This window comes from Salvia hispanica, chromosome 3 (assembly GCF_023119035.1).
Source record: "Salvia hispanica cultivar TCC Black 2014 chromosome 3, UniMelb_Shisp_WGS_1.0, whole genome shotgun sequence".
NCBI lineage: Eukaryota > Viridiplantae > Streptophyta > Magnoliopsida > Lamiales > Lamiaceae > Salvia > Salvia hispanica.
Window position 1 is genome coordinate 53,629,569 of NC_062967.1, and position 18,035 is coordinate 53,647,603.

Sequence of the window (18,035 nt, forward strand, 5' to 3'; positions counted from 1 at the left end):
TTTGATAATGTCCTCAAGAGGAGCGTGAAACAAGGTTTTATTATTCGAAACCTAGCTAGTTGGAGTTTGATCACTCTATGAATAATAAGTAAGCGTTTCATGCTAAGTCCACTCTTGGAATTAATAAGAAATTAATTAATTAAGTCCATAGAAGACATTAATTAATTAATGGACATTTTTATTTTAAGTGCGGGAAATAAAATTTAAAACGGAAACCCGGATTACTTATAATTTCGGATTTGGATTGGGAGAGTTGAGTATTACTTCTGTAGTGGCTGCTCGTAATATTCCAATTAAAGCTTATATTAAATTGTGGGTTCAATTTAATTAGTAAAAAGTAAATTGGATGAGCCCATATCCAAAACCTTCAATAGATCCCTGTCTGGGCCCAAAAGGAACTTAATATAAATAAGAGAATAAAGGAGACAGAAATAATAATTTTTACTACTAAAATTTTCATCCCCCTCTAGTAAGAGGAGTTCGAAATTTTCCTCTAATTGGAAAAAGAATTTCATCTGTCTTCTTTATTTAAGTCTTAGTATTCCGGTGAGATCAGCCCACACTAATATTGGAGTATAGTTCGGGAACCAGAGAGAAGATCCGTGGTCTAGTATTCAAAGCGTCACGTGGAGAAGTAGCTAGCCATCATCAATTCTTTGGAGAATTAATAAGGTATTATTTCTGCTCCGTAGAAAAGCATGTTTTTGGTTTCAATATACTTAAAGCATGATTAATTCAAGTTATGAGCATGATACATGTGAGAATTACGCGAATAGATTTTGTCTAAATAATCTGCTAAATAGATCTGATTATTATGTGATTTATTTGTTTGATTAATTATTAAATTATGAAAATCGAAACGTGCTTCCGCTGCCAGTTCCTTCACGATGTGTGGGAAGACGCAGTCAAAAAATAAGAGTGGGCGGTAGACATTGTCCCCCCCCCCCGCGCCCACGAGCTGCACAGTGCATCATCGCAACCGGGCATCATCTCGCATACCGGGTTGCATGCCTGGTACCCCCTTGCCCGCTGCCCTGCGCAATCATCTGCTGCCAAGGGTAACCCGCCGCCCATCTGCCCCCATCCCGCTCCCGCGGGTATTGTGGGAGTTTGAGTCTCGCTCGTCGCTGGAGTAGACTCGTTGTTGTGATCCATTTCGCGTTATTGCTCTTGTACAGAAATTAAGAGAGAGAGAAAACTCGTTAAAACAAGTGGTGCGAATGAAAATGACGTGAAAATCGCGTATATATAGTGTTTCGAAAATTTAATAAAAAAAAATTGCGTTGGCCGAGCCGCCTACAATGGCGGGGAGCAGATCGGCGAGCGCATCGGTCAGCGCCCGAGAATCGGCGAGCGCTCGCCGAAATTCTCGCTGATTCCGCGCTCGCCGGTTGCAATGGTTCGGCGAGCGGACCCGCTAGCGACGGGTATCGGCTAGCCGGTCGCTCGCCTATTACTGTGGATGCTCTTACTTTACCAATTCTTCTCACTTACTTTACCAATTGTGCATTATAACCCGCGTCGTTTCAAATGTTTCTATTTTTTAATACGGAGGGAGTATATCGTTACTCTTTGGAGTTGCCTACTTTTTAAAAAGGAATATTTCACTTTTTAAGAAGGTAAATAAATGATATGTCATTTTCATTTACCTTTCTTCCTTGGGGATCCTCTTATAGGACTTCAATAATGTATTTGGTATATATATACTCCATCTGTCGTAAAAAAAATAGACTAGTTTTACTATTTTGGACAGTCTCCCTAAATTAGACCAAAAGTCTAACTACAAAAAGTTTTCAATAAATAATTATCTTAACATTATTTTATAATGTGGACCCCACAATTTACTAATATTTCTTCCATTATTTATCTCTCTTATTTTTTCCCATTTCTATGTTACTTGCCAATTGCAAATTAAAATTCATGTTATTTACAAGTTTGTCAATTTTTTGGAAACGAAGAAGATATATACTTTCTCCGTCCCAGATTAAGAGTCACTTTTTGCCATAAAAGTCCGTCTCAGTTTAAGAGTCACATTTAGAAATTTTCATATTTGGCCATACAATTTTACCTCATTGTTCATTAAAGTTGCATCAAAATGTCATTATCTACATTAAAATAAACTAAAAAAAATCAAAAAAGTCAAAAGGGACCCATTTTCAACCAACTCACTTCATTTATTACACACTCCACCATCTCACTTCATTTATTACACACTTCAACTCTTTCTTAAAATCCAAGGCATAACAATAAATGACTCCTAATCCGGAACGGAGGGAGTATTAATCTTAGTAAATTCATGATATTAGGAAGCTTATGTTTAACCTAGAAAATTAACCCACTATTTTGGTAGGTTAGACTAACAGCTTTAGAAATCATACCTACATAGTAAGATTAAATTACCATGCTGTCATCTATCTTTCTAATTCTTTATTTGAGAAAATATATTATTGATGTCATTTTAGTCTACACAAAAATTATTTTAACTTTTACATCAAACATAAATTAAACATATATTAAAATTTTAACTAAAATACTAAACACATCAACTAGATTCATAACTAGCTCAAACTATAATATATACTTCCTACATTTCCTAAAAATAGAAATTCTTTCTTTTTTGGCCATTTCCCAAAAAAAGAAACTCTGCATTTTAGGAAATACAATCATAATCCACTAACACTAACGCTACTACTTTTTTCTCTCCATCTCTCTCAATTTACCCATTTTTCTTTTCCGCTCTTATTTTAATAATTTTATATTAAAATCCGTACCATTTTTCAAAGTGTCTATTTAAAAAAAAAAAAAAATAGGAGGGAGTGCAACATTACTTTACATAATCGAAATATTGATAGTCAACTGAGTCCTTAGAAGTAATGTGTTGTAAAACTTCCCAAAGTTATTCATAAACATCTTATTAACAGAGTCGTTGTCATGTCAATTTAGAATATTAGACATGCAAATCATAAGATGAAGAGCTATACTTGTATGACAGACAACCTAGTATTTATATATCCTTAGAAAAGTGGAGAGAATCTAATGCCAAGGAAAGGCATATTTGTGGAGGCAGCATATGCCACTCCAAAGTAGGATCAAACTCATCTACGCATAATCCCTTCATTAATTTCTTAATTGAAGTTTTACAAAAGGTGAAATAAGCATGTGTGAAGAAATAATAAAGCCAAAGCACCAACATGGTGCGAGGCTTTTAGTAATACAGTTTAATTAGAACCGGTGATTAAACTAAATTATCTTGCTAATCACAAATTACATCCAATAAATTAGTGGAATTGTGGGGCTATTTGAAGGGTCTACTCCTTCACTCAAGGGCCAAGAGCGGCGCCTCGAGCACTGTTTTTATCTTTTGTTTTTAATTTTATTTTTTTTGTATAAATTGAATAATACTCCTACTTGTTTTTGAGTTCAGATTAGATATATTCTTTATTAATAGTATTAGTGAGTTTTTTTCAAATATTAGTCATATTATTCGAATGCATTCTTGGACTTTGGGATTTTGTTAGATATATTTTTTATTAATAGTATTAGTGAGTTTTTTTCAAATATTAGTCATATTATTCGAATGCATTCTTGGACTTGGGGATTTTGTTATCTGTATAGGACATTCTACATTCATTAAAACCAATGTTTTAAAAACCGGACCGGCGAGCGAACCGGCGAGGCTACTGGTTCACGGTTCAACTGGTCCAACCGGTCGAATCATCGGTCGAACCGTTTTACTGTAGCATTTATATATATATGAGTATATAATTAAATACATATTTATTATAAAACATTTGGTTTCAAAACATGTAAATAAACAAGGATTAATGCAATATATAATTTAATTTTAAATAATATATAAATATATAAGTATAGATAAAGCATATATATACCAATTCTTAAGGAGTAATACTAGTAATGTAAAAATACATATTCATATGTTTATTATACTATGTATTAATTTTTATGTTATGAACACTTCTCCCATTATATATTCTTGTTATTTTATTTTTAATCTAAGCATTAGTAATTAAAATTATATTTGAAAGTTAATTAAGATTTATTAATTTTAGTTATGATATAAAATATGTATATAGCTTTTAATTATACATATGCAATTAGTATATAGTTGATAGTTGATATATTATGAAGTAGTACATATTAACAAAACCAACTACATCACACATTGAAAAAGTAAAGACAAAAGATTGTAAAAGATGACTATAAAACAAGCTTTTCATCCCACATTGAAAAATGAAAGAACAATCTTGTGGAATACTTCTATAAAGAAAGACACAAATGATTTTTTAAGCTAGTTTTTATAAATTTCATAGGCCTAATACAAGTATGAGTTAATATGAAATGAAAGTTTAGTCTACATTTTTTTTAAATTGATTTTTAATTCATTTTTAAAAATAAAAAAAATTGGTAACCGGTTCGATCGGTTCCCGATTTTCGGTCCAACCGGCCGGTTCACCCGGTCCAAAACGGTTTAATGCTCCACTGGTTTTATATGGTGAATCGGACCGAAAAGGTCACCGGTTCACGGCTGAACCGGTCCGACCGGCCGATCCAAACCGGTTTTTAAAATACTGATTAAAACAATAAAAGACAGCATACAAAAATAAACAAGAAATTATTTTGACCTAAGTTTTTAAATAATTCAGATGTGACAGTTGATAACAAATTTGTATGGCCACGTGACTCAACTGGCTATTGGTTTCATCTTGGAACTTCCCCATTCCCATATCTGGCCCTTATTCAATTCCTACTTACTTTATTTAAGTACAACTATGCAAGAAAATTGTATTGTTAAAGATTAAATGAAATTGGATTGGGATATTCAGATAAAAACAAAACAATGTTGTACACTATAGTTATAACATAAACATCGGTCCAAAGAGAAAACAGTCAATGTTGACATGATGAAGAACTTAATAATGTTTCAAAAATATCTATAAAATTTGCAGAAGAATTTTATAATTGAATATTAACAGTCTACGTCAAACATGAATTTAAAAAAAAATGAATTAATTTAGAATAATATAGAAGTGTTGCATGGGGCATGTTTGTTACAGAAGAAGAAGCTGTAGTTTGTTATGGGGAAAAGCAGCCAAAACATAAACAAACAGAGGTGGGTGACATGCTGACACTTAGATCACTTCATTTCATTTCATTTTTTTAGCTATTTATTCACTAACAAAGAGCCTCCACCACCTCTCTCTCTCTCTCTTTCTCTCTCTGTTTTGAAAAAATGCTTTATCTGATGAACTGAGATTGGTGGCTTTTTGCAAACACAAGGGTGGTGAGTGATTTTTGCATTAGCATTATGTGTAGCCACTCTTTTAATTTATCTTTCATAACTCTAGATTCTTTTCTTTACCATGGACTTACTTGTTTCATTTCTTGAATTTATCTTATTTTCTGTTTATTGTTTGATATAGTATGTCTTGAATTGGATAGTTTCATAACTACTCATATACACCATACATAAGATGAAGAAAATACTTGCCTTAGTTGATGAAGCTGAGATGTGTGTTTAATCTTGTATTTAAGCATAATACATAATCTCAACTTGTTTCTTCATTCAGGGCGCACACACTCTGTGATCTTTGATATGAAAACCTCAAAATCTGATCTTGGAGTGGAAACATCCACAGAGAATGATTGTGAAGCTATCAACATGTCAATTCAAGACAGCAGCAGCCTAATCGAGCCCAGCTCCGGCTCAATCTCCCTCGACCTATCACTAACCTTCAAGTCGAGCCAGGACGCAGGCACGGACTCTGTGGGATTCTCCTCATCAAGCACAAGTGGGAGCACGAACGAGCCCCCTCAAACCCGGACCACAGCGCCTTCACCAAGAGCATTCCCGTGCAACTTCTGCCAGAGAAAATTCTACAGCTCGCAGGCACTGGGAGGCCACCAAAACGCGCACAAACGCGAGAGAACACTAGCAAAACGCGCTGTCAGAATGGGCGTCTTCTCAGACAGATATGCCGGCCTGGCTTCCCTCCCTCTACATGGATCTCCATTCAAGTGCCTAGGAATCAAGTCACACGCCTCCGTGCACCACCAATTCCTGCCTCTAGCTAGGCCACCAGAACATTCTCGGATCACCCCAAGATTCGGAGATGCTTACCTCTTCCAGCCTATCTACATGGAGCAGGAGGAGGAGGAAGGCGATCACCTCGTGTGGCCGGGTAGTTTTTGCGCTGACATGTCCTCGCCTACGAATTTTGTACATGATGCAACTTCACATGTCACTTATCTAGATAAAACAGCAGCATTTGCCTCAGAATCGACGCCAGACCTCACGCTCCGGCTATGACAGCTCGGTGTTGAGTCAATCAAACTGTAGTGTAGTGTGTGCATCTTTCAGCTTCAATGTGTGAGTGACTCTGTTTTTTTTTTCTAGATATGTTAGCAAGATTGGCTGAACCTTCTAATTTTCATGAAACTTGATCTGTATAAATGAGATTTGACCATTCCTAGTGATCAGGTAGTCCCTACTTAATGCATGGAAATCGAGACACCGACGGTCCGGTATATTCCATGCCACTATATTCCATCAATTGTAGCATCCTAAGCAAGGCGCTACTTTTTTGCACTCGTTTTGGAAAAATAATATTTAGTAGCAGTTAAAGTGGAAAAAAGAGTAAAGTAACAGAGAGAATAATGTGGATTCTCTATATTACTCTTTCTCTTACTTTACTTTCACTCTATTTTTACAAAACGAGTGCAGAAAAGAAGAGCGGGGCGCAGAGGTAGTATACATTTTATGTCAAAACATATACAAAACATTTTAAAAAATCTACACATTTTATTATAGTTATATCCAGTGTATATATTGTATTTCTCAATAAACGTTACAAAATGAATATTTTCAAATTTCAACTTCTCCACAAAGATTTCATGCAAACTGCAAACAGAAAGAACCATATCTCACTTATATATAAACATCAAGTTTAGGCACATAAACTTACATCTTGATAGCCTTGTAACCATCATCTATGGAATTTTTCACTGCATCCATCACAAGCTGAGTACATCTACTGGTTTCAGCCCACCGTGTATCCGGTTGAGCTCCAAGGTATTTAACGCCCTTCACAAGCCCGGAGAATTCTTGAATCATCAAAGCCTCCTGTGGCAGCTTTGTCTCCACTCGAACGTGTTGAGGCTTCATGTTCCACCCAATATGCAGATTGGCAAACTTAGCACCAGACGTGTAGCTGAATCCAGCAGCAGTCTCTTCGTAAGGGATTATGAAGTCATCAACATTAAGAGTCCCGTTGGAGGCACTTACTGCAAGGGACATGGTTTCATGAGCGAGAAACGAGCAAAAGAAGGTTGCAACAGTTTCCTCCTCGTCCCATAGCATGGAGGCACTGCACGTTAGGATCACTCCAGCTGAGTTTTTAACGGTGCTGGGTAGAGCAGTCACGGTTGTGGGTAGTTTCTGGTTCATACTCCACAGTATGACACCGATGCAGTACCACCCTGCATCACCTAGGGCACCAAGGGCGTCGAGTTCTGGTTTCACTCTTACATCGTTTTCGAGAAAATGAGGCGGTGGGTGGTACGATGAAGAACTGTGGATCTGAGAAGCCACATAAAATATAACTAGCTGATTAGCAGAGACATGGCATAACATAGTAACTTGAGATTATTCATTAAATAGACAAAGGAGTGAAGGCATAAAAGGATTCATATTTATACATATGAAAAGAGCATTATCTAGTAATTGGATGTAGAAGCATCCATTTTATACAGATTAATCTTATAAGAAACCTAATCCTGTCTATCAATCAACCAAAGATCATATCCCCTCAAGGCTTTGCTAAACTCAGTTGGGCTTAGCCAACAAAAGCGACAATCAACATCAAATCAAAGCACATTGGCCCCTAATATCACGAAACTTTTCAAAATTCGTTTTTTCCCACGAACTTTATATTTTGCAAAAAATATCACACCACTTAAATAGTTGTTGAATTTTTCCACCAGCAACAGAATCTAATTGCATCTCATTTGCTACCACATCACATCAGATATGGTTATCGCTGACGGTGATAATGATTACAAAGTCCTTAGAAGGTAAATATTGTTGAATATATGCCAAATTTAAAGTTCGTGAGAAAAAAACAAATTTTTGAAAAGTTATACATAGGATAAAATTGAAATTAACACCTTCCTAAAAGGGGAATGTGAGAACTCAAAATGTGAAATTACCATAAAAAAGAATTGAAATCTACTCCCTCCGTCCATGAAATAATGTCTCATTTTGCTGTTTTGGAATGTCAGTGAAGTCCCATTTGCTTTTTTCCATTTTAGGTAAAGGGAGTTACCATTCACTTAACTCATTACATTCACATTCTATAATAAAACCAATATATAAAATGAGATTCACTTTCCACTAACTCATTTTCCTATTTTTTTCACAAAGTCATATAATTTCTTAAAACCCGCCAAGTCAAAATCAGACTATAAATGGGGGACGGAGGGTGTAGTAACTAGTTAGTAGTAAAACTTAATTTGCATATAAATCACCAAAAAAGTAAAGCAAAATTCATGAAAATGGAAAGTATCAAGCGTGAAGAAGCATATACACACAGCTTTAAGACGCCCAAAAACATGGGAATCCGACAGCAGCTCCTTCATTTTGGCAGTCCGCGGGTGATGATACCACATGCTCCCATCCATAAACTGCAATCCATTCCTCCGACACGACTCAAGCATTTCATCGAGCACCTTCACGTCAAGCGCCGTGGGCTTCTCCAGCAGCAGATGCTTCCCCTTTTGAGCAGCCATCAGCGCCCATTTCAAGTGAAGAGTCGTGGGCAAAGGCACGTACACCGCATCGACAAAAGGGTCGTCCAGCAATTCGCCGTAGCTCCCGTAAAGCTTCACATTTTCGGGTAATTTGTTGCGAGCTGCGAATTGGTTGGCCTTGTCGATGGAGCGGCTGGCGACGGCGACGAGGGCGGCGTTGGGAGATAGACGAATGGCTCGGGACACTTTACTTGCGATCTCGGCGCATCCCATGATCCCGAAACGAATTGGGTCTTGGTTTTCCGCCATTTTTGCTTCGGTGCGAGGAAACGAAAACGATGAAATTATTCAGTGTGATACCATCTATGACTATAAGTGGCTAATGTTGTCCACGTCTTACTTATCTACACCATTACTTTATTTTAGAGCATCCGCAATGGCAAATAGGTCAGCCATTCTCTTCCCTGTCACGTCAGCAACACTAAAAAAACCACCTGCCACGTCAGATTTAGGCCAGCCATAGGCCAGCCGCAATAATAAAAATAATTCAAAATATACTACATTTACGGAAATTAAAAAATTGCGATATACGGAATTAAATTTACGACGCATATACGGGAAAATAATCCATTTCATAAAAAAAAAAGTACAGAGATTTTAAAAAAAAAATACATGATTTTTTTAAAAAATAAATGGGCTTCAACACACGAGCCCCGCCACTCTCTACTCCTCATCGCCGTCGCCGTGCATCCCCCCCGGCGCACCAGCCATCATCCCCATCATCTGATTCCAAGGGATGTTAAACCCCGGGCCCATCTGCCCCCATCCAGATCCCACGGGTACCGTGGGAGTCTGAGAGCCGCTCGTCGCCGGACTGGACTCGTTGTTGTGATCCATTACTCGATGATGCTCTTGAACAGAAAGATAGAGAGAGAGAGAGAAAACTCGTTAAAACAAGTGGTGCAAATGAAAATGGAACGAAAATCGCGTTTATATATGATTTTAAAAAAAAAAAAAAAAAAAACGGAAAATCGGCGCTCGCCGGTCGCTGGCCGATCGGGCCTCCACAATGGCGGCTAGCCGATCGGCCAGCGCTTCGGCCAGCGACGAGCGATCGGCCGCCACGCCGATCCGCTCGCCAAAATCGCGTCGCCGATTGCAATGGTTCGGCTAGCGCGACGAATCGGCTAGCCGGTCGCTAGCCGACCATTGGAGATGCTCTTACAATCTTCCCCTTTTCCCTTTTTCTACTTCTTTTTATACTTCCGGACCCAACTAAGTTGAATCGTATTCATTTTTGGAATCACACGAAAGTTAAGAAACACGAAATAGTAACACACGGGAAGAAGTAAGAAAATGTCTAGGAAACAGATAATCCAGAGTATATATTTCTCGCTTATCTTTTTTAAAAGGTGAATTTTAAAAGGAAAAGAAAATTAAATATTCCCTCCATCACGATAAGATGACACATTTTTTAGTCGACATATAATTTTAAGAGTTATTGGTAAATATGTTGAATTAGAAAGAGAGAAAAAGTGATATAAAGATTAAATGGAGAGATAAACAGAATTGGATATTTTAATAGAAACGATAAAAAGTGGTTAAAAGTATTATTTATAGAGAGACAATTACGTTATTGTTTTCAAAAATAGAAGTGTGCATCTTATTTTAGACAAACTAAGAAGAAAATTGTGTCATCTTAGCTGGATTTTAGTTGGGACGAATGAAGTAGTAGAATTTTACCTTTTGTGTGCTTGGGGCCATGTGGGCGATGATGGGAGGACGTTGTTGGGCAGGGCGATGGGTATGGTTGCGACGCGCAGGGTTGCGACGCGCAGGACATACCGCTCGCGCTGTGTAACATCCGACATTTTCTACTTTTAATTGAGCTCGAAATGATGTCGATTTCAAGCTGAATTAATTTTTTTTATCTCTTTTTTACGTTTAAAGGATTATTGGATGTTTACGGTCGATAAAGTCATCAATATTAAAAATGGGCCACTCACTCCTTGGTCTAATGGCAAAGGGCGCTGAGTTATCAGTTCATGAGGTCCATGGTTCGATTTTCATGGAGACAACTTGAGGAATTAATTTTCCATGAGGTTTCGCTCCTAGCCCTTGCGGTTGGGCGCGTGTCCCCGAGCCTTCTGGCTCGTGGTTCGGCCTTGTGCTACTCCACCTAGGTCCTCGTGGCTCGTGGTGATGTCCCGAGCCTTTTGGCTCGCGGGTTGGTCTTGTGTTGCCCCCTGGGCCCTCGTGGCTCATGGTGTCTCTCACCGAGCCCTCCGCGGCTCCTAGTGTGTTCCGAGTCCTTGCAGCTTCGGTGTGCCGAGTCCTTGCAGCTCTGGCTCGCGGCCTTGTACCCTTGCGGTACAAGACTGTCTTCCCCTAGGGTCTTCGTACCCTTCGGTGTCTCGGCCATGGCCCTTGCGGCTGTGTGCATGTCTTTCTCAGCACTTTTGCCCAGTCTTCGCTTGAACAGAGATGCCTCTTGGGGTACGTTTCGAGCGTCCCTCTCCAATATAAGTCCTCATATGCGTAGGGGCTGGCGTTACCTAACCATAGGTCCAGGCCGGAGGGGATCTCTGGAGCTTAACGAGCCCTTGTGGTTCGGTCTCGTGTCATGGTCCTTGCGGCTGTGTATAAATTGTCATTTGTAATTTCATTTTATTATTATTTAAATTTTTAAAAATAAAATAATTATTAAATTTAGGGTTTTAGATCAAACTATCAATATAGTGTATTAAGCATATCATTGTGATGCTTGGAATATGTCAACATAATTTCGAATTGACATTTTATATGTATTATGTTGACATATTTTATTAGCTATGTTTATATTAATCTAGCACTACAAAAATACGAAAACTCAATATTTTTTTCCAAATTTTGACATCGGAACATATGCAAGTTAGATCTCGTTAGAATCCTTATAAAATTATCTCTAATGATATGTGTTGTGTGAAAAAATAATTTAAATTGAGATAGTTATATGCATTTAAACTTTTGAGATATTTTTAAAAAGTTAGTTATAACTAATTTATTGTTAATTGACATAAATATCCTAATTGACATTTTATGTTAGATACATTGATACTCGAAAATGATATATATTGACCCTTGATTTGAAAATGTCTATCATTTAGTTGTAGTCAACAATTTAAATATTAGTTAACAATATAACACATGCCCTCGTGTCAGATCAATAACAACTTTTGGTTAAGTTTAGGTCAATTCCATAATTTATAAAAATAGCTAATTAAATCATAAATTTTGCATATATCTTAATTGTCCAATATGGGGCGCACTATGTTCAATACGTTAAATTCTGTCAAAAGTAAAAGCAAACCTCAGTCCTTGTATCCTTAGATTGGATGGTTGTGATAATAATATCGAGCTACATTATTACACTTAAAGCGTTACATTATTAGCCGAGCTACATATTAGACTACACAATCTACATTATTACATTATTAGCCGAGCTACATTATTAGACTACACAATCTACATTATTAAATGACACGTGACATTAGTCTAACGGTGACATCACAAGATCCAATGAATTAAATTTATTTTGATTTTTGACAGAATTTTACTTATTGACCTGATCACGTCCTTGTCCAATATAGTAAACATTTTGATAAAATTTGTTATAACTTTTATACTATTATATTTTCATCAATCACGTAATAATTACTAATTTAAATGATAAGTTTTATTAATATTTTAATTATAAAAAATAATTAAGAAATATGCAAAATTATAATCTACTCCTCCGTCTCATTCAAGATGGCCACATTCTTAAGTGACTTGAGATTTTAGGAAGTGTTGTTAGGTGGAATAAAGTAGAGAGGAAAAAAATAGTTGAATATTTTAACGAGGAGAGAGGAGTTTATTTCCAAAATTGGTAAGTGGTCATCTTGATTGAGATAAAAAAAAAAGGAAAGATGATCATCTTCATTTTAGGCCGTAAATTTGCGATTAATTTTTTCGTGTAATAAAATTAGAATTTTAAGTGTAATGAGACATCACTTAATAAAGGACTTCTTAACTTAAACTAACATATTAATTAAATGCATTAATTTTAACTTAAACTATAAATAGTATAAGGAGTTTGTGACGAGCCGAAAAGCAACAGTGCAAATAACATGGGACGGAGGGAGTACAAATTAGTGTACGTGATTAATCATAAGTCAACCGAAAGTAGTTATTATAATTTAAATGATAATTTTTCTTTATATCAAACAATATATAGAGAGGTACGTACAAAATTTGATTCCTAAAAAAATATTCTACTATCTAAAAAGTACATGACGAAATAGATAATCCTACTTGCTCTTGACATTTGGATTATCTCGATTTATAAAATAAAAATGAATCCATTATTAATGCGATAAAACGTTTAATTTGACAATTTTATAAGCGCCCAAATAAACTTTTTACTTTTTACCGCAATATAACTTTTCACTCCCCCATTTCAATCCACCTGTCACTGTCACTGTCACCGGATAACAGATTACTTTGAGAAGAAGATGGTTTCAAGAGCCATAGCATGTGTTGACTGCGACCGATCTCAGGGGAAGCAGCCAAGACCCATCGATCGATTCTTTAAAATCATGTTCGGCGAAGACTGCTCACAATTTCTGGTACGTCTCTCTTTCATTTTCTTTTTCTTTTCTTTTTTTTGCTTCTGATTATTCTGTTTCGCCTTTTTTTCTATATTAATATGTCTCTTTCACTTTGATTCTGTTTTAAGAAATGTAAAATAAAAGTGGATGGATAAAATTGTTGAAGTTTGAGTGCGATTTTAGGGGAAAAAAAAAAGAAAGTAAGTGGAAAAAGTAATTGAAGCTTGAGCTCTACTTTTATACTCCCTCTATAGTCTATCCCATTTAAAGTGGATCATTTCTTTTTTCAGTACAAGATTTTATTGGTGTTGTTTTGTGTGTTCAGTTGAGAGAATAAATTACTAAAGAATAAAGTGGGAGATTGATGTTTCTATTTTTTGAAATAATGATAACTACCAAAAAGGAAAATGTATCACTTTGAATGTACGCCGTTAATTTAGTATGGAAAAGTGTCTCATTCCAAACTGGGACTGAGGGTATTAAGGCTCTTGTATGATTCTGTTTTATATTATGTGCTTTTGTGAGTATGTTATTCTGTGTTCTCTGTAGAGAGAGAGCATCAATGCAGTTTATATATGTTCTGTTGCACTCAGTTTAATGTGAACTTACTTAGCATAATCAAATAAGTATATTTCTTATTGCATTGGTTCTACTTTTACCCCTGCATGGGCTGGTTGTAATCTCCTATTTACTGGTTTACTTATCGGCTTATTATTATTGTTGCCATGAATTCGACGTCATGTTAAAAGCATCTCCCATAATCCCATTGTCCATTTAGCTTATTAGCAAAAGCCCTAAGTATCTATCATCACAATTTTTTTACTGCTTGATTTCAATATGTTTGAGCATGGGGAAATAGAAAAGATTACATATTGACAGGTATCTACAAACCAATAAAGAACTTCAAAAATTTAAATTTATTGGCCATTTGCACCAGTCAACTTTTTGGTGTAATTCCAGTATTAATTTAAAGGTTTAGACTTTTTTTTGGCCCAGCACAAACTTAAGGTGCATTTGAGAATCATTGTAAACTTTAAGGGCTCTGTATCTCAAATATTAATGATGCTAGTCCGGTCATGTGTGATCACACATTTAAAAAGGTTGCATGGTGGAGAACTGTGTCTACGGTGCTATGCAAGATACTTTTACCATGTCCATGCCTATCCCACATAGATTAAAATCTATGAACCTTTTGGAGGCTAAAAAAGGATTACTTTCTACCGCCCATATGGGCTTAATCTTGCATTTTGAATGTGAGCCTTTTGTTGAAATGAACAAATAAAGTTCTTAACCTTTTGCAGTACTTGCCTCCGGGATCTGCAAAAATAATGAAGCACTTGACTAATCAGGAAACACAAATTGTGGATGTAAATGGGCAGAAATGGTCTGTAACACTTTCCCCTGTCAAAGGCTCCCTTGCATTTAAAAGGGGTTGGCAAAAGTTTTTTCGAGACCACGATCTCAAAGCAGGAGAGTTCTTGGTATTCGAATACTATGAGGAAAGTGATTTTGTTGTTCAAATCTATGGAACAAGCGCCCGTGAGAGAACAAACTTCAGTTATAACATGGCTTGCCAGGGCAAAAAACGTGGAAGAGACCCTGGAACAGCTTCAGAAGATGAATCATGTGAGATAGTTGGTGTAAATTCAAGTGATGAATCCATCTCGACCACTGGTGATGAATTTCAAAACCGTAAAACCAAGCATGTGGTTAAAAGTGCTGGCTTGGGGGTTTCTGAACTTCTTCCGATACCAGTGGACATTGAGGATCCAATTTGTATGATCAACAATAGTGATTGGTATCACGAAGAACACAGGAATTCCTTATATGACTTAAGCTTTGAGATGGAATACAAAACATCAGATGCAAAGAAATGTGAGAGAGCTGTAATCACAATGTTAGACCCTCGTACTGAAACTGAACAGCATGATGCCAACTTAGATAATGCATCAGGCCCAAAATTATCCCTTTCTTATAATCAGGTTCTGGAACTGACCAACCCAGCTCAAGCGGAGCAGACTAAGACAAATGCAGAGAATGCTCAAGTGGCTGTGAACAAGGAAACTCTAATCACAAGTAACAGTGCTGAACTTTCTAGTGACAAGTTGGTGAAAGCTTTGCATGTGAAAACAGCCCTTTCTCATACAGTAAATGGAAATGAGATTAAAAAGAAGGTGGATGACACTCAAATCGCTCCGCATTCGCATCAAGAGGGAGGCCAGTCTGGTGGTGATTTCATGAACAAGTTTTATGAGAAAACTTCTGATAACAGAAAAATGAAGAAGGGCGAGTTGGATAATGTTTGCAGTTTCCAAGATGGTAAGACAACTTGTGCTTAGACTTTGGTTCATTCCATTTTTAACATATTATAATATACAATTAATGTCTTATGATATTCTTCATTGACCAGTGGTACCTGTTGCACTAGACAAAGCACAATCCATAAGCAAATCTCCTTTCATAAAGATTGCGAAAAGAGAGCATGCTTCCATCTCCAACTCAACTGTCAAAAATCCATTAGGTTTGTCCTCTGTCTCACTTACTAGAGAAATGAAGTATGTCTAATTTATTAAGAGATGTCTTAAGTTGCATTTGTTGGTTTAATAACGGTATACACTATACAGGACTACATGCTACTACTATAACGAAGGGAATCAAGATGGAAGACAAAGACAATGTGTTTCTTCAACTACCAACTGGTGGTGCGTTCTAGTCTTCTCACATTTTAATTAAGTAATGTTGTTTTTCTATGTATTTGCATATATGTTCTATGTGGTCTGCACATTTTTTCCATGAGCTGCAGGAAAGGAGCCACCAGTGACATGGAACGAACCCCAGATGATTTATCCACAAGTAGTAAAAGTTGAACCTGATCTGCCGTATGAAACAGGCCAATTGGATACTACCAATCGGTTTTTATCTCCATTTTCAGCTGAGATGGAGAGCAAACTATACCTGGTATTCTGCTTTTGTCATCCTTTCCTTTCGTATTGATTGTGGATTGCAATTGAAATCCGATATGAATGCATCGATAACTTGGCCTCATCATGGCTTCTCCCCTGATTGCTCCTTATCATTTGCGCTAAATATAATCGATAGATGATGGTGAAAGATGTGTATATTGGGCTTGTCATTTTTCTTAAATTGCAACCTCTAAAAAGCATTTATGATCCTTGAGGATAATTGCGGAAATCTCCGTTGAGATAGTATTTCTCTAAAAGGTTGGTTTAAATATAGTCATATCTTGTGGTGTTCTGAACTGCATTTAACTCCCTTGGTATTTGTTATCGTCTTACATAAACCTTGCATACCTCTGATCATACTCCCTTTTTTTATAATTGAAAATTTTCTTTGTATAAACAACAGAAATTTGCATAGACATTCCTACTCAAGTGATGCGAAAATAAAGTTTTTCCTGTGGTACTCTGTACTCACATCAATTGCAATTTATCCGTGATAGTAAGCCAGCCACTTATGCTGTGTTGTTGAAAACCATGCCAAACTGCAGATAGAAGTTGGATGCGTATTCAGTACTGTTATTTCGGATCAGCTCTGTTATATCTTCAATCTATTATGTTGTGCATATTGCATTACCTCTTTGCCGTGTTTTATGTAGGAGCTGCCGGTACCAATTACATTACCTCGAAAAAGATGTAGGAGTCAGCTGAGATTTTATTCAAGGATTGTATATCTGAGAGACTCAGTAGGAAGGATATGGCCGGTTGTCTACCGTGAATGTTTTGGTGGTAGAGCATTAACTGTTAACTGGACTAACTTGTGCGAGCAAAACAACATTAAGCCTGGGGACAAATGCCGGTTTCAAGTTGAAGATAGTTCATTGTTTGTGTTTAGAGTCGACGTGACACATGGATCTGGTTGAATCCTGAGTCATGCAGAGCTTGTTGTGTAGCTATCTTAGCCTTTAGAAGTTGGAAGTACTAGATGAAGCAATGCAGATCTTGTAGGTTTTTTGTAACTTTTTCTTAGTGCACCTGATTCCCTGAAATTTGGTGATGCTACTGTGTCGATATTTTGTACCTATTTGTGTAATGTGTATGCTTTTTTCTACATTCGCTTTTGCTTTCTAGTATCAGTTGTACTCTCTTTTAGTATTCTCTCTCGGTCGCTTTCCCCGCGCTCGCATTCTCCAACACCCTTTTCTTTCGCTTCCAACGTTGTGCTGATCAGCCGCTTCCTCCGTGAGGTTCTCAAAGCAGGCGCCGCCGCTTTTTCGAGTGCAGCCAAGACCAAGCGCAAGCGGAAAAGGTTGGTTTTGTTGTCTGGATTGGATGTATCGACCTTTTCTTCTCTCAAATATCTTAATTATTTGCTATCATGCGATTCTCTGTTTCCGATTTCTTATTTGATTTGTTCATTGAGTCAAGTGTTAAGTTTCTTGATTGTATTGGTTTTGTCAATCTAGTATTTCTTTTACATAAATTTGTTGTTTGCGAGTTTTGTCAAGGATTAATTTGGCTGCTAGATTTAGATGGGTAAACATCTCTCTGTTATCATATGAGTTATTACAACCAAATTCTAGCACATGCTTTGTTATAGTAGATGCTTTGTTCAGTTTGATGGAGCATTCCTTTGATGCTTGATCTGTTTTTAGATCATATGCACAAGTAATGCTTGATCTGG

The 18,035-nt window shown here is 36.8% G+C and overlaps 3 protein-coding genes across 4 annotated transcripts; 2 read left to right on the forward strand and 1 right to left on the reverse strand.

Moving 5' to 3' along the window:
* The first annotated feature begins 5,164 nt into the window (after nucleotides 1-5,164).
* On the forward strand, nucleotides 5,165-6,485 carry LOC125215234 (zinc finger protein 4-like). Its single transcript, XM_048116595.1, has 2 exons — nucleotides 5,165-5,302; nucleotides 5,589-6,485. The coding sequence occupies exon 2, from the start codon at nucleotides 5,615-5,617 to the stop codon at nucleotides 6,326-6,328; it is 714 nt and encodes a 237-aa protein (XP_047972552.1). The 5' UTR covers nucleotides 5,165-5,302; nucleotides 5,589-5,614; the 3' UTR covers nucleotides 6,329-6,485.
* A 435-nt stretch (nucleotides 6,486-6,920) lies between these two features.
* On the reverse strand, nucleotides 6,921-9,121 carry LOC125215233 (uncharacterized oxidoreductase At4g09670-like). The gene is made up of 2 exons (XM_048116593.1): nucleotides 8,608-9,121; nucleotides 6,921-7,597 (listed from the first exon to the last, which is right to left on the reverse strand). Exons 1-2 carry the CDS (start codon nucleotides 9,073-9,075, stop codon nucleotides 6,980-6,982), a joined length of 1,086 nt encoding a protein of 361 aa, XP_047972550.1. The 5' UTR covers nucleotides 9,076-9,121; the 3' UTR covers nucleotides 6,921-6,979.
* A 4,086-nt stretch (nucleotides 9,122-13,207) lies between these two features.
* LOC125210622 (B3 domain-containing protein Os02g0598200-like) lies at nucleotides 13,208-17,464 on the forward strand. 2 transcript variants are annotated; one of them, XM_048110162.1, is made up of 7 exons: nucleotides 13,208-13,412; nucleotides 14,696-15,470; nucleotides 15,543-15,713; nucleotides 15,805-15,915; nucleotides 16,019-16,096; nucleotides 16,198-16,352; nucleotides 17,011-17,464. In XM_048110162.1, exons 1-7 carry the CDS (start codon nucleotides 13,299-13,301, stop codon nucleotides 17,272-17,274), a joined length of 1,668 nt encoding a protein of 555 aa, XP_047966119.1. In that variant the 5' UTR covers nucleotides 13,208-13,298; the 3' UTR covers nucleotides 17,275-17,464. The 2 variants fall into 2 exon arrangements, with proteins under 2 accessions (XP_047966119.1, XP_047966118.1); XM_048110161.1 differs by having other exon boundaries at nucleotides 13,210-13,412; nucleotides 14,696-15,713.
* The last annotated feature ends 571 nt before the right edge of the window (nucleotides 17,465-18,035 follow it).